Below are 16,421 nucleotides of genomic sequence, written 5' to 3'. Positions count from 1 at the left end.
GAATCATGTCTCCAATTGTATAACTTCTTTTTACACACTGATAAACAGAGTTGGATACACTATAACAAGGAGCTAGTATAAAACATTCACACATCTTCATATTCTCTCACTCTTTTCCTCACACTGTATATATATATATAGTATACTTGTTATAAAGAGACAGAATGGTCGGTTAAAGGGATACTATAGTCACTAAAACAACTTTCGTTTAATGAAGCAGTTTTGGTGTTTGGATCATGCCTCTGAAGTTTTACTGCTCAATTATCTGCCATTTAGAAGTTAAAATCACTTTTGTTTCTAAACACAGCCCTAGCCACACCTCCCCTGGCTGTGACTCACACAGCCTGCACTAAAAACAAAATGATTAAATTTTCTATCAGCTGCAACTTTAAAAGTTCTTATCTGCTCTGTAAATTAAACTTGAATTACATACAGGAGGCTTCTGCAGGGTCTAGCACGCTACTAACAGAGCAGGAGATAATACATTCTCAATTAATTAGAATTTACAATAAAGGAAGTGTAAACATTAGATGACCCTTTAAATGGAATGTTTAGGGAGGCTGTGTAAGTCACATGCATGGAGGTGTGGCTAGATCTGCATAGTAATTTAACTCCTAAATGGCAGAGAATTGAGCAGTAAAACTGCAGGTTCATGGTCTGTACACAAAAACTGCTTCACTAAGCTAAAGTTGTTTTGGTGACTATAGTGTATGTTTAAGCTTTTAAATAAAAAAAAAGCTCAATTAGCTGCTCCAGAATGTGTTACCCCGGAATTGCTTGCAGCACAGGGATAAAACAATCAATCAGGGTACATGATGTTTCTAACAAACAAAAGGAGTAGCTGGAGAATTCAATAAATAATATTGTATACTGCATACCTATCGTTAACAGTCATGCAGTCATCACCATTAACCAGTTTTACATCTGTATGTCCTTAATCATAATTGTCAATAGATGCTCAATTAAGTTGCTGTATATAGCCCCACATGAGAATATTAAATAATTCTTACAAAAGGACGACAGGTCTGCGTAGCCTTCTTTTCACTTCATGTCATAAATAACAAAATGGTTTGTTAAAGAAACACTCAGGGCACCAGAAACACGTTATGTCTATGAAGTTGTTCTGGTGTCTGGAGGTCCTGGGCTATGTCTTACCTTGTGCAGCTAAACTGTTTTCCAATGTGGAAGTCGTTCCCTTGGGTGCCAGTGATAGGCTGGTAGTGACAGGCAACGGTCTCTTCCTTTTAGGCTCATTTGAGCTGGGTCCTCTTCAATCTATTGTTTTTATAATTGCCTCATTTATTGTTAAATCTCCCCCTCTGATACTATTGTAAAGCACTATGGAATATGCTGGCGCTTTATAAATACCAATAATAATAATAATAATAATAATAATAATAGGAAGGAACACTTTTGCATTAACAATAAATATATTTATGTAAGAATGTTGCTTTTTGCTTTTATATTCCGGTCCCCTCTTTATGTAAACTGGATTATGATGTAATTTGCTAAATCTTTAATACAAATAAAAAATTAAAAAGAGAGAGAGAGAGTACCTCAAGAAACAATGGTTAACACAAAGTATAAGTTGGTTTCAATATTCTATCCGATGTCATAAACAGACAGTTCTTCTTTAAGAGATTCAATATTCTTAAATTGTCATGTATTTTCCCCATTTTCCATGAAAAAAAACCTGCCTCACTATTAATAAGTACCCCTTCTCCTCATTGCCCACTGTTGTACAACATGTTCAATGTGCAGGTGTCTTCAAAAAGGCACAAAACACATGAATACACACAGCTGCAGTCTGGATATAGCTTGTGGGATGTCTATGCCACATTTAGCTGTGACCACGCACTGGGTAAACATAACTTTTACTTGCAAAAGAGACACTGAACTTGTGACCCAGACGATTCCCAGGGCATCGAGACCAACCACTCATGGTGAATGAAATGCAGACAGAGAAAGCAGACACTACACACACAAAGCGTAAGAACAGCCTGCTGAGCAAGGGCACAGATATAACAGTTTGATAGGCAAAGATGGGCAGAGGAAGTAAACTTATCCAAAGCATGGGCAAAGAGAAAATTATTATTATTTTTTTTTTTTTTATATTCTTTATTTTTCATTGCAAGACAGCAGATACATATCATACATAAAAGCAACAATACAGAACGGAAATACGGTATGATGGTGTGCAACTATGTAATGTTAATGGTAGTCCATGATAACCTCTTTCGTGACGACGCACTATGCATGTGTGTCACATTCCAATGTCCATGCTCGTCCAATATGGTGTTGCCCATAATTTCCAGTCCTGATAAAGCGATCTTAAGTATCGCTGTACATCTCGCAAAGTGTTTTTAGTTTTTTTTTTAAATCTTAAAACAACAAGATATAACAATGAACTATCGTAATGTAGTCACAATACTATGCAACTAAGGGAGTTATGAATAATCGCATTTGCATCTCTAGCTGTGCGGCAAGCCCCCCATAACCCCGGCGGCTGCAAGTAAACCCTTATGCTGGTCTCATAAGATAGTTCAAAATATCGTGATTTCAAAGGTAGAAAAGAAGGTAAGTTTCCTCGAAGATTCGAGGAGAAGGAGATATGCAGATATAAAGAGGGGAGAAAAAAGAAAGGAGAAAGGGAAGGAAAAAAGGGAGGGGAGGCGAGTGGGGATGAGGCGGATTATGGGAAGGAGGTCGGTCCGAGCAGCACCTCTGTTCCAGTAACGATAATAGGGAAGGGGGAGTGATCCCCCTCCACCAGCTATCTGTCCTAGGCGTCACTGTGAGCAATCGCTCTGCGACATAAGATACAAGTGGGACGGTGGGAGTCCAAACCCCCCGACTTCGTTAGTGTGGCGGGGTTTTAATCAAGAACAATCTTGTCTGGTTACATCTCAGTCGTTAGCTATGCTGCTAACCCACGGGTCCCAGATCTTTTCGAATTTCCTGATAGTCCCCCTAACCTGAGCCGTCAGTTTATCCATCAGATATGTGTCCTTTATTTTATGTTTTGTGAATGCTAAGGTGGGGGTGTCGCTCTGTAGCCACGTTTGCGCTAAGGCTCGCCTTGCGGCTAGGGTTATTCTGTGGAGGAGGGTCTGTTCTGTTCGTGACCAATTCTCTAGGGATCTCGATAACAGGAATACCCACGGGTCTGGCTCCACCACCCTGTCAAATACATCTCCTAATAACGTCGCTATTTTCTTCCAGTATATCTGCACTATCGGGCATTCCCACCACATATGAATATACGTACCCTTCTGGCCGCAGCCTCTCCAGCATACGTCCGTCGGAACCTTTCCCATGCGGAAAAGTGTCGCCGGGGTGGCATACCATCGGAAAAGGGTCTTATACGATTGTTCTTGCAGGGTTACGCACACTGAAGAGGCCGCGGCTGCTTCCCAAATTTCTTGCCACTCAGCTCCTTCTAACACTTCGTTTAAGTCCGCTTCCCATTGATCAGTGTATTTCATGGTCCCCCATTCCGAGGTGTGGGTACTCAGGTGTGCGTATATGCAGGAGATGAGTCCTCTCGGAAACTGTTCCCTGCAGCATATCTTCTCGAAGAACGTAAAGGGCATCTGTGCCGCTCGTTTGATCCTGGCAGCTCGGGCATAATCCCGAAGTTGAATATAACGGAAGTAGTCAAAAGGCTTCAGCGGGGTCCTGCCGTTCAAATCCTCGAAGGAGATCATAGACTGATTAACATATAGATGATGCAGTCTCTGCAGTCCCGCGGTTTCCAAGCCTTTAAAGTCTCGGGCCCGCATACCTGGAGGGAAATCTCTATTTCTCAAGTACGGAGTCATCGGGGATAAAGCGGCAGTCAGGTCATGTTTAAGGGCGTTCGTGTCCCAGACCTTCAAGGAGGTCTGAACCGCTTGGCACGGGACTCTGTCTAGGGGTCTAAATTCTTTTGGGGTCCATATGAGGAATTGGGGGAGGTCCGGGTTCAACAAAGAGGATTCTAAGTCCACCCACCGCCTCTCGTCAGGGGGTGTATGCCACAACGCAATCTGGGCCAATTGGGCCGCCACATAGTAATAATAAAGATTTGGCAGCCCCAGGCCCCCCCTCTCTTTCGCCCTGTAAAGTATATTTCGCGACGTCCTGTGTTTCCTGTTGTGCCAGATAAACCTACCGATTGCCTGTTGGAGTGGCCCCAAGCTGGACTTGGTCAAGTGTATCGGGAGGGCTTGAAAGAGAAAAAGTATCCGAGGCAAGATATTCATTTTTACCGAATGAATCCTCCCGATCCACGAAATCGGTTTATCTACCCACACCTCCAGGTCACGCATTAATTGTCTAATTAGGGGCACGTAGTTCTGTTTGTGTAGCAGGGAGGGGTCGGCTGTTAGCCAGATGCCTAAGTATTTAATATGATCCCTCACCACTTGGACGTTAAATACTCTCCCGATGTGCGTAATCTCGGCATCGCTCATCCCTATGGGGAGTGCGGACGACTTGTGGAGGTTAACCTTGTAACCGGCCACCATGCCGTAATCTGCCAATATCCTCTGCAGGGCTGTCATTGACTTCAACGGAGCCGTCAATGACAGTAGTACGTCATCGGCGAAGCCCGAGATTACGTATTCCTGTCCCCGTATCGCGATGCCCTCGATCTCTGGGGTGGTGCGTATCTTTTGCATGAGAGGTTCCAATGATAGGACGAATAGCAGCGGCGACAGGGGGCAGCCCTGTCTCGTGCCGTTGCTCAGCGGGAATGGGATCGACCTCGCTCCTGTTATCCTAACCTGTGCCCTGACATTAGTGTATAAGGCTTGTATTGTCGTGATAAAACGATCCGGCATCCCGAATTGACGCAGTGTTTCGAATAGGAACAGCCATTTAACTCTGTCGAACGCTTTTTCAGCGTCCAGTGATAGCATCAACGTCGGGATCTGTAGTCGAGCTTGTCTCTCTATGAGATCGATGTTTCGTCTCGTATTCTCGAACAACTGCCTCCCCGGCACGAAACCCACCTGGTCTGGATGGACCAGGCTAGTGAGGATTGGGTTCAATCTGATCGCTAACACCTTCGCTAGGATCTTGGAATCATGGTTAATTAAAGATATCGGGCGGAAATTCTCCGGTAGGGAGTCATCCTTTCCTGGTTTTGGCAGTAAGACAATATTCGCAAGGGACATATCTCGATCCGTGGTCCCCCCGTCTTGGAGGTCATTAAACCATGACTCGAGGTGGGGTACCAGTTCTTCCCGGAAGGTCTTATAGTAGCTTCCGTCGAAGCCGTCCGGACCAGGTGCCTTATTGCTTTTCAGAGTTGATATCGCTGCGTCTATCTCCTCCGCCGATATCTGGCTACTAAGGGTGGTCGCATCGGCTTCGCTCAGTGTCGGGAGATGGATCCCCGATAGGAAACCACGAATCTCTTCCATACGTTTTTGAGGTTCCGTGTCTTCACCTCTGGAGTGGTTGTATAGGTCAGAGTAAAATTCGGAGAATATTTTGGCGATATCATTGGGATCCGTCCGGAATGCTCCCGCAGCATCTTTAATCCTTGTAATATGCGTGTTCCGCGGGCGCGGCCTGAGGGATCTTGCCAACAAGGTGTCCATTTTATTGGCCTTCTCATAAAAGGACCGCCGAGACCACAAGACAGCTCTCGTGGTATCCTCCATGAGTAAGTCGCGAATACTGTGCCTCAACTCTTGTACTGTGTCCAAGTTGGTCCGTGTGGGATCCGACTTGTGTCTCTGTTCCGCCGATCTCAGAGCGCTCAACTGCGACGTCAGCAATTGGGTTTTCCGGCGTTTCTTTAAGGTCGCTTCTCTGATGAGTATTCCCCGAATGACAGACTTATGTGCCGCCCATATTACGGCTTTAGATACCCCCGATGCGGCTTCTCTAAAGAAGTAGTCGGCCAGTTCCCTGCGTACAATTTCAACTATCTCCGGGTCCCTCAACAGGGAATTATTCAGTCTCCACGTCCATGGAGTTGCCGCGCTCAGTTTGTCCAGGGTAATGGAGACGTCCGCGTGGTCCGACCAGGATATGGATCCTACCGTGGAGTCCACAATCCTAGAAACAGTCTGGGGGTTGACCAGGAACAAGTCGATCCTGGAATACGTGTTATGGGGCTGTGAATAAAACGTGTAGTCGTTCGTGTCCGGGTGCTGGGCTCTCCAGATGTCGATAAGGCCCGACTGTTGTATAAACGTATGAAGCAGCTTGTCCTGGCCTCCTCTTCTATGGGACCGTGGGAGTCCTCTGCATGGCCCCCTGTCTGCCGCCGGGGATGGGGCTGCATTAAAGTCTCCGCCCACTATCACCATACCATTCGGGAGTGTAGTGACAACTTTGGCGAGGTCTGCCCAAAACTCTTTGGAAGGGTCGTTGGGAGCGTAAACATTGGAGATGTGGATCGTGTGGGAGAACAGGGAACCTGACAGGTGTACGTTACGTCCTGCTGGGTCTGCGCTAACTCTATGGATGCTAATCGGGCACCTCCGATGCACTAGGATGGCGACGCCATTCCTCTTGTTGAGGGCTCTCGCTTCAAAGGTGGTGTTATAAGTGTGGTCTTTAAGTGCGAATTTGGCCGATCTGGGAAGATGTGTCTCCTGTATAAGAGCTATATCCGGGTCTAAACGTTTAAGTTCCCTAAATAAGAGCCGCCTTTTTTTGGGTGCGTTTAGGCCCTTTACATTAAGTGAAACCAGTTTAATGGGCATGTGTCAAACTATGGTGGACCGCTATGTATAGGCCGTGTCTCGTCCCCGTGTCTTGTCTATGATTTTGGGCCGCCTCCTCCCGCCACCCCCTACGAGATAAAAGAGGGAGAAGGGGCAAGGGAGTGGAGAGTGGGGTAAAGGGAAAATAGAAGAGGGTTAGAGAAAGTGATAGAATAACTTTGTACAGAAATCGCCTGGTCTTACCCACAGCCAGGCCACGTTGGGGTAAATGTCCCATTCCCCCCAGCGCCTGATAAGAAAGCCCTGGAGCAGAAGGGACATGGACCAGCCAATGCGGGCACTGTCCAGTGCCAGCTTGCATCTAAAGAGATAAACTCCTCACCCTGGGTGACAAGAGCCCATGCCCGAGGCCTCAGCCTGGCAAAAATGCAATTATTCATAAAAAAACAACAACAACAACATATAAGATAGAGGCATATGACCTATAACCATGTGCGTTACTGTAAGGTATACAGGAGAGGTGTCATAAAGCATCAGTCATCCACATCTGTATACCGAACACATTCCAAACGCCACAACAGTATACATTTTTATAGCAGCGGAACGAGGAGGCCTGACTTTCATGAAAGCCGCTGCACATTTAAAGATTTGGTGCTTACAGCAGTACACTAGGCAAATCATGAGGCAAACATAATCTATAGCCGAAATGAGGAGAAAACATTCAGTGTTCAGTCCTGAAGGGACTGGACTAGATGGGAAATCACGTTATGTTAATCGTGCTGCCTGTAATTCGCTAGCGTGGCGGAGGATCCGCCTTTTAGGAGCGCAATCCCATGGAGCACAACCGAGCCGGCCACAGTCATCCCCCACGCAAATTAGCATACGAGAAGCCTGCCGCCGGCTCAGCCGCCCAGGGACCAGCGCGTCCGGACACCAGCAGTAATACACACTTTGTTACGCATTCCCCCTAGCAATTATTTGGAGGTCCCCGATCGGGGAGACAGACCTCTCGCGGCGGTGGCAGCAGCCCGTCCTGTTATGTGATTAGGCGATACAGGGGGGCACGGTGATATCCGGAGACAGCGTATCTATACGTGATAGAGGGGAAACGCTTCAACCCCAGTTGCCCCGACCCCCCCTGGACCGGCTTGCCCCTCAACCCTCCCCGTGACTCATAGGAAGCAGCCGCCCCCTACCGGACCCCCGTGTTAAAATTACAATCAGTATAATAAGGATCCAGGCCTGAAAAGCCCCCACCCCCCTTTGTCGGTAAAGCTACCATCCCGCACCTCTTAGAAAACCGGCTCTAAGTTTGTTAGCCCGGGGCGTCAGGCCACTGCCCCCGCTCCCCGCTCCCCCACCCCCGGCCTGTGACCCCATCGACTCGAGTCCCACATGCCCCTTCCTCGAGAACCAAGCAGCGTTGGGAATACCCCAGCGCATCCCTTGAGGTTTGGGCCTGTTAAATGACCGCAAAAACTGCGTACTATCGAGCGTGAGAGCCCCAACTTCCGCTCGGTTGCCATCCTGCCCCCACCCGTCCAACGAAGGGAAAGGACAGGAGAATATACAAGCCCAAAAAAAACACATACGTTAAACACTTTTAAACACTGAACAAGCATGAGCATAAACATGGTCTATACATCGCAAGGGTGTAGAAACTTTGAAGTCTCAGTCTACTAACGACCCCCAGGCCTCCATACGTGGGGGCAGCCCGGCGGGAATAAAACCAGCGGGTGGAGGGGTCCCCCCACCGAGGCTTTCCCCCCCCCCAAAAAGATGAAAAAGGTCGCTGCACCGGCCAGAGACCCTCCGACCCAAACAATGCCCCCGTGCAGGCAGCCGGTGGCCTAAACTCTCACCCCTAACCCACCCAAAGATGGGCTCCGGCGGCCCTGGTGCGCCCCACCCATTTGCCAAGCGCCCCTCCTAAAAATAGCAAAAAAAGGGGAGAGAGAAAATAGAAAAATAAAATAAATTTTTTTTTTTTTTTTTTTTATAAGTTGGCCCTCTACTCGTTGGGGCCCCCCAGGCTTATCCCGCCACCCGCAAGAGCCCCCCCAACGGTCCTTCACCTACCCAGCCAATAATGCAGGCGGGATCTCACCGCCGACCGCTAACCCATCTGGCCTCGGTCGCCTACCGAGTACCATTCTCGTGGGAGGGGTCGGAGCTCCTCTACCGCCGGGGGTAACGCCGCTGCCTCGAGGCCATCCTGGATCCCCACGCTCCGCAAGAAGGCAACCGGATCTCCTTCCGGGTACAGGGTTCTGGTACGCCCGTCCCGGAATGCAAGTAGACGAAAAGGGAAGCCCCAAGCATACCGCACTTTATTTTTCTGGAGGAGTTCTGTCACCGGCCGCCACCGCCTCCGTTTTTGCAGAGTCTCCGGTGTCAAATCCTGGTAAAGGGTAAGTTCAATACCGCCATGTCTGATGGGGGCCTCACGCCCGCGTCTCATAAGGGCTTCTTTCGTTTGAAAGAACATGAATTTAATTATAATGTCTCTGGGGCGTTTATCATCCGCATGTCGTTGCCTTAGTGCCCTATGTGCCCGTTCGATATGCCAGTGGGAGTCAGGGATCTCGGGGAGAAGCGGCCTCAGTATCTCCAGTACGACCTCCATGAGGGGGCCTTCACCCTCCTTCTCTGGCAGACCCCGCAGTCGAATATTGTTCCTGCGGGATCTGTTCCCCATGTCATCCAGGGCAGCTTCCGCCATAGACAGTCGCGAGGTCAGCGTGTTAATGTGAGCTGTAGCAGTGTTGTGAGCCAGGACCGTGGACTCAACCCGCGTTTCCAGCTCGGTCGTTCTCGCGCCCAGGGCGCATATTTCCGCTTTAATTTCTTTCGTGTTTCTGGCGATTTCGGTGGCTAGGTAGCTACGCACCTCCGCCAGATTTGCCAATATCTGTGCGGCACTAGTGTCTGAGACCTCCGACGTCGCCGCCACTCCGGGGCTGGAAGGTGAGTGGGACACTCGCGGGCTCACCCGTCCGCCATCTTGAGGCGTGGATCGCATGGCGCGGGAGGCCGCGAACATTTCAGAGACTGTGTTGCCCTGTTCTGTCTGCTTTTTGGGCTGTTTTTTCAGGGTCCGCTTCTCCATGTCCGTTTCCCCGGTAGCACCCCAGGTTTCTCTGTGAGTTTATGTGCTAAAATAAGCTATTGGCTATGTGGTCCCAGCGGAGCTTCACATGGAGACGTCCATCTTGCTCCGGCTGTAAACCACGCCCCCGCAAAGAGAAAATTAAACTGATTAGTAACAGTCTGGGCACAGAGTAACTAGATAATGCAGAGCATGGGCCCATCAAACAGATCATGTATAGTAATTGCACAATCAGATTAGGCCGGGCTTGGACAGAGAATAAACAGACTTTATGTAGTATGAATGCACAGAAAAAGTAGGGCATACTGAGGGCAGGTAGTGAACAGATGATGCAATGTATGGGCACAGACAGCACAGTTTGGTCATATGGTAAACAGACCAGGCATTATATGTGTACAGCCCAGGCAGACAGTAAACCAATCACATATAGAATGGGACCATAGCTTGGACACAGTGAAGAGATCATGTAAAGCACTACTTATGCAAAAAACAACACATTTCAGAGGATGAGCACAGGTTTTCAAGGAGTAATCTAGTTACAGGAACACAACCTGAGTGAATGAGATATGGGAACATTATATATACTCACTGAATGAGATAAGGGAACATTACATATAGTGAGTGAATGAGATATGGGAACATTATATATACTCACTGAATGGGATAAGGGAACATTACATATAGTGAGTGAATGAGATAAGGGAACATTACATACACTGAGTGAATGAGATAAGGGAACATTACATACACTGAGTGAATGAGATAAGGGAACATTACACACACTGAGTGAATGAGATAAGGGAACATTACATATAGTGGGTGAATGAGACAAGGGAACATTACACACACTGAGTGAATGAGATAAGGGGACATTACATATAGTGAGTGAATGAGACAAGGGAACATTACACACACTGAGTGAATGAGATAAGGGAACATTACACACACTGAGTGAATGAGATAAGGGAACATTACATGCACTGAGTGAATGAGATAAGGGAAAATGATATATACTGAGTGAATGAGATAAGAGAACATTATATATACCCAGTGTGTGACATACAGGGACACTTCATATACTGGGTGACTCAGATAATAACAGCACATATGCCAGGGTCCTGAAATAAATCCTAATATAAGTTTTTCCACCTCTACATGAAAATCAAATATATTTCCTCTCACACCCTATTTTGCAGGACTAACTCTCCATAAAGTCAGAGTTTCCAAAGCTTCTACAAAAATGCAAAAAAAAGCCATTTCTCATACACACGAAATCCACTCAATCTCGAAGTGAGAACTTGCAAGTAAAGCAGAGAAAGGTTATTAACTGTGCCACCAAAAAAAAACAAAAAAACAAAAGAAAGAAAATGATGTGGATTTAGGAAGGTCTAAACTTGTCCAGTATTGGCAAATGTGACTCCTGGCCAGAGTGTTTGAAAAATTGACTTTCCAGTTCAAAAAGAAAAATTGCAACTGGCACCCCTGCTTGCAAGACTTTTTCAGTGGCTAATTTCTGAACCGGGCCTAGAATTCCAGTTGTATTGTTAGCTCCTAGCAGCATACTGTACATGTGAGTGCATGAGGTATGCTGTTAGTAATGATTACTGCCTGACACGTGAGTGTTTTATAGTCCTGTGATGGGTAATGATAGGGCACTGATGTGCACACTGGGTGGGTGATACATAAGTAATGTGGACTTTTGGGGATGTGATAGAGCAGCTGGGTGTTTAATGGAAAAATGCTGACATTACTGAGTGATTAATGTAACAGACAACTCAAAGTCTAGACGTGCTGGGGTGAGACAAGACCATGCAGTCCAGAGGGACCTGAAGGACATTTGCAATACTTAGTTTTTCATGGCACAGCAAAAAAAGGACTGATCTAGCTTACTAATGTATAGCACACCAAGCAACCAGGCTTAGTGATGTACAGCTAACCCATAAAGCTGGCCTAGTGATGGGCAGTACAGCACAGCTGGAAATCTGGCCAAGTGATATGAATGCAGCTTACATAGCAATGTGTCTTACTGACTGGCAGTTCTCATTACAATCTGGTATAGCATTGTGCAGCATGCTGAGCAATGTAGTCTAGTGACAGACAGCACACCTAGCAAATTGACTGATAGACAGCACTCCTTACAAACTGAGTTAGCATTACACAGCATGCCTGCAACAATCTGTCCCAGCAATATGGAGAACATGAGCAGTGTTTTATTATACCATGAAGTTATTTTTTGCATGGGTATGTTTATGATACATCTTCAAAGTTCCATGTTGCAGTGTGCTCCTATTTGTCATTTTATGTGTAGGGCTCTGCTGGTTATCATGCACACGCAGTGATCTAGAGATCTGTATTTCATGGTCACACTCCTCTGTAGATCTGTACATAGTGTGTGAACTGCTCTGCACATCTGTTTATCACATGTGCAGTGGTCGCTGCATTGTATGTGATTAATATCTATGCTCTGCTTAACATACTTTCATCTTCATTGAAAAAACACTCCCTTTCAGATTAATTCTCACCTCTAACCGTCCCACCAGCTCATTGTTAAATTTGAATCCAGGGAGCCTTCGATCGCTGCACTGTACCCCAACATCCTCACTGTGCTTGCAATCTGAGACTCCCCATCCATTGGAACGGCAGGCTGCAATACTTCGCTCTCTTCCAGTGCAGTGCACATTGTCCAGCCAGATCATGCCTATGGAAAAAAAATAAATCACAGAGTGAGTGATAAAGGTAGCCCAGGATATCTCACTCACATACTGTATACACATAGTGGGTGAGCAGTTTGTAAAGTGCCACCATTTTTATGCCAACAGTTTGGTACTCATAACAAGGAATATTTTGTGGCTATTTAAAACATATTCCTAGAACACCAGAAAAGAGCAAATGTCTTTGGTGTGAATGAATTCAATAAAAAAATCACTAGATGTGCTATACCATAAATACTGCAACAAAACAAAAGTTGCAAAAAGTAATAAATAGCGAAAACAACTGTCAGAACCAATGCAGACATTTAACACGACAGTCGTACTCACCTTCTCCTTTGCCATATTTGGAGCCGGGTGACCATGATATTGCCTCTGAATAGCCCAGATCTCTGCACACTATATGGGCAGCATAGAGGGAGAAATCATCATCACAGACAGTCCCCCATTGTCCATTGTAGTAAATCTCCACTCTCCCCTCATTGTGCTTGCGTTTCTCCCCTGCCAGCCTTATGTAGACCTTTGTCGTGGTATCAGGTGGCTGAGTAGGTAATGGTTCCGGTGCCTGTGGTTCCTGATATTCTGGATAATAGAGCCAGTGTTCATACTGCCCCAGGGAGGGGACAGCAAAGCAAAGAAAGATGAAGAACAAATGTGCCGCCAACATATTTTATGGAGACAATGGCTTGTAACGGCACCCCTAGAATTAAAGAGAATGTGTCAGCATTGTGTAATATATGTGGATATACTCTGAACTGTTATACAATGCAGAATGTTCGGTATCAATATACAGATATAGATAAACGCTTAGAGGAGCCTATGACATTGGAAATTTCATATTCCCACAAAATAACCCCAGCATCAGAGTGGCCTCTCAACATCATTATTGGCAACCTTTGGCTTTCTAGCCAAGCTACATCTGACATGATTTAGGATTCCATGTATACTCAGCATCATTATAGAGCATCATTCCATGTATACGCATCATCATCATTATATACATTATTATATATACATTATATACAATGAAAGGAGTTTGAGACTATTATTCACCAAGGTTGAGGAACAGAAGTAAATTCTGCCTCTTGCACCCATGGTAAAGGTAAAGGTAAAGGTACTACAGATTAAGGCCAGTGAAGTGGATCAGATTGAGTAACCCAAGATCAGATATGAGAATAATGAATTTCTGGAACAGGAGGTGATTATTTCCCAGGTGCCCCGGAGTCACAGGACCACTACAGACCATCTTCCTTGGACCATGGCTTGAAAGGATTGTTATAATCCACCATTCTACTAACAAAGTTATTTACACATTATTTTTCTGCCCAATGATTTTTCTGGTTAGTGAAATGAAACCTTGTTACTGGTAATTTTAATTACTTAGCCTGCAATATGCTTTGACCAGAGAACCCTTGTGTCTTGTCAATGACGGAGGCATATGCAGACACTTAAACATATAAGACATCAGGCATAGTGGTACCCCCTTGCCAATCAGCTCAATTTGGAAGACAGGCTGCTCATTGTTCTCAGTGTGTAAGTAATGAGTCATTATATCATACATAAATGTTTAAAATAAGCAAAGGAATTTTCAGTGAGGCACGGTGTGGAAGTACTGTATCCTTTCGTAATATAAACTGTTTCCCCATTGCTCTCCCCCCACCAGACATCCAAAAGCTGCCCCCTCCTTGTCTGACTCTCCCAGACATCCCTACTAGTAAGCTGGGATTGGGGGTTGCTGTTCTGGATGAATATTTCCAGACTGAGGTCATACTAAAAATGACATCACTGGAGAAAGGGGATACCCCAGCGTTGACCTTAACCTGCCATACAGAGCAGAACTTATTCATTCTCCAGGGACCCCAGGCCATTGATCCATTAACACCTCCTGTTGAAGGAGACAAGCAGGCTAGGTTTTTAACTTGTCTCCTGCCAAAATGTGATGCTCTTAGCCTCAACCCTGATGTCTATTACATCCCCTCTTCCTCCTTACTCAGCGAAATGCATATTGACAGTGCAATGGGAAATATGCAAACTATATTTTAATTAATACCCTCTATACATGTATATAATGGCTTTTCCACAGATTCAAAAACCAACTAGTTTGTTTATTCAATGTTTATTGCAAGACATTAAATTCACTCTGAATATAGACACGTGCTGCAACTTTATAGCAATTCTGGAGAATTTACAAACCTATAAATTCAGCAACGCCTTGCGGTGCAGCTTGGACTTGCTGTAAAAGTGCTCATGCATGTTACATCTCACATTAAACACAAGGAAAAATTAGAAAGACTTATACTGACACATAAAGTCGGATTTATCTATAGAAGAATTGCCAGTAGTGTATGCTTGTAAAAAAGTTTAAAAAAAAAAAAAACCCAAAAAACAAAAAACAGGGGAATAGAGAGACAAAATAGGATTAATTTGAAAACAAAACCTGCTAAAAGCCACTTTAACATTGCACGTAGCAGGTATCAGTTCTCCAGAGATCATGGCAAATTCTCTCTTTGATATATACCCAAGCTTAAAGAGTTAAAATATTATCTGACAGTAAGCAAACTAAGGGTTGCATACAGAATATGCCTTATAACTGCACTAGTTAGGGTTAAATGAGAAACACATACTGTATTGCTCAGATAAAATAATGTGATGTGGGAGTAAGCAGCTGGCTATAGAGTCAGCCCATGTTTACATCATATGGACGGCTAACATTCCATTACATATATAAATAAATAAATAAAAATATGTTTAAATTGAGCTGAGTATTTTGATCTGTTAATTGCCTACTGTCTGTGTGCCGTGGTATGCAGAGTGTAATTATTTTATGGTATATAATGTATTCATGATGTGTATATAGGCTGCATATGCTTACACCTAGTGCTGCAGGGTTGGCCATCTGGATTCTGGGTCTGCAATGTGCATTCTTTATTAGCCTCTGATCACAGATTCCACAGTGTCTGCCCCAGGCCCGACCACACTAACTTCTTCCCTATGTAATGTAAAGGAGCCTGTGTCTGCTTGTTATAGGGGTGGAATCAGTCTTAAATCCTCTTTTTTTTTTTAAACATTCTATTACAAATGAATAAGAGGAACCGGGTAAACCCTTCACACCAAGAGCTACAGCACCCCCACCTCACCTGTTATGCATTTACTATAATGTATCACAGGTCTTAAATATGCTATATTGTTAGAACGGATTAAATGCACTCAGGGTGACTTATGTATCATAGCTTGTTTGCAGATTTAATATAGTATATTTTGTGAATATAAACATTTTGAAAATGTTAAAGGGTTACTTAACCATCATGACCACTTCAGTGATTTGAAGTGGTTATGGCAGTAGGAGCCTGTCTGTGTTGTGCTTGAAACACTGCACATACCGAGATATTGTTAATTGTGTGCTGGGGGCTATTTGCTCCCCCAGCACATGTGGCATTGGCAGTCTAGAACTCTGTTCGAGGCTGCCTAATGTCAAATCTGAGTATAAAATAATTTGTTGTCAGCAAACACTGAACACCACTGACAAATGTGAAAATATTCCCCTTGCAGAGCACCTGTAAGGTGAAGCTAGCGCTCTCTCCCATCTTGCTCTGGCCTGGAGCACTCTGAGAGGGGGGTGGTATATCTATATATATATATATTTTAATATAAAAAAATTACCGGCACTCTAGGCTTTGTTCATCCAATTTATTTGTAGTTAAACCAGAGTTGTCAACTTTTCAGCTCCCAATTGGAGCTTTCATCAGGACACATAAAACAATATACATTAAAATGACAAACATATATAAGTTGATAAGTCCTATATATGTTTGTCATTTTAATGTATATTGTTCTATGTGTCCTGATGAAAGATTGGGAGCTGAAACGTTGACAACCCTGGATTAACTACAAATAAATTGGATGAACAAAGCCTAGAGTGACGGTAATTTTTTGATATTA

General features: G+C 44.9%; 1 protein-coding gene across 1 annotated transcript in view; it reads right to left on the bottom strand.

The window, feature by feature from the left end:
* Window positions 1-16,421, bottom strand: part of LOXL2 (lysyl oxidase like 2) — a 64,063-nt gene that overhangs the window by 36,657 nt on the left and 10,985 nt on the right. Inside the window, 3 exon segments of the mRNA XM_063448510.1 lie at window positions 12,297-12,472; window positions 12,813-13,100; window positions 13,103-13,182. Coding sequence (XP_063304580.1) covers window positions 12,297-12,472; window positions 12,813-13,100; window positions 13,103-13,182 — 544 coding nt within the window.

The sequence above is a fragment of the Pelobates fuscus genome, chromosome 3, assembly GCF_036172605.1.
Source record: "Pelobates fuscus isolate aPelFus1 chromosome 3, aPelFus1.pri, whole genome shotgun sequence".
NCBI lineage: Eukaryota > Metazoa > Chordata > Amphibia > Anura > Pelobatidae > Pelobates > Pelobates fuscus.
This window is presented reverse-complemented; position numbering and strand designations above follow the sequence as displayed.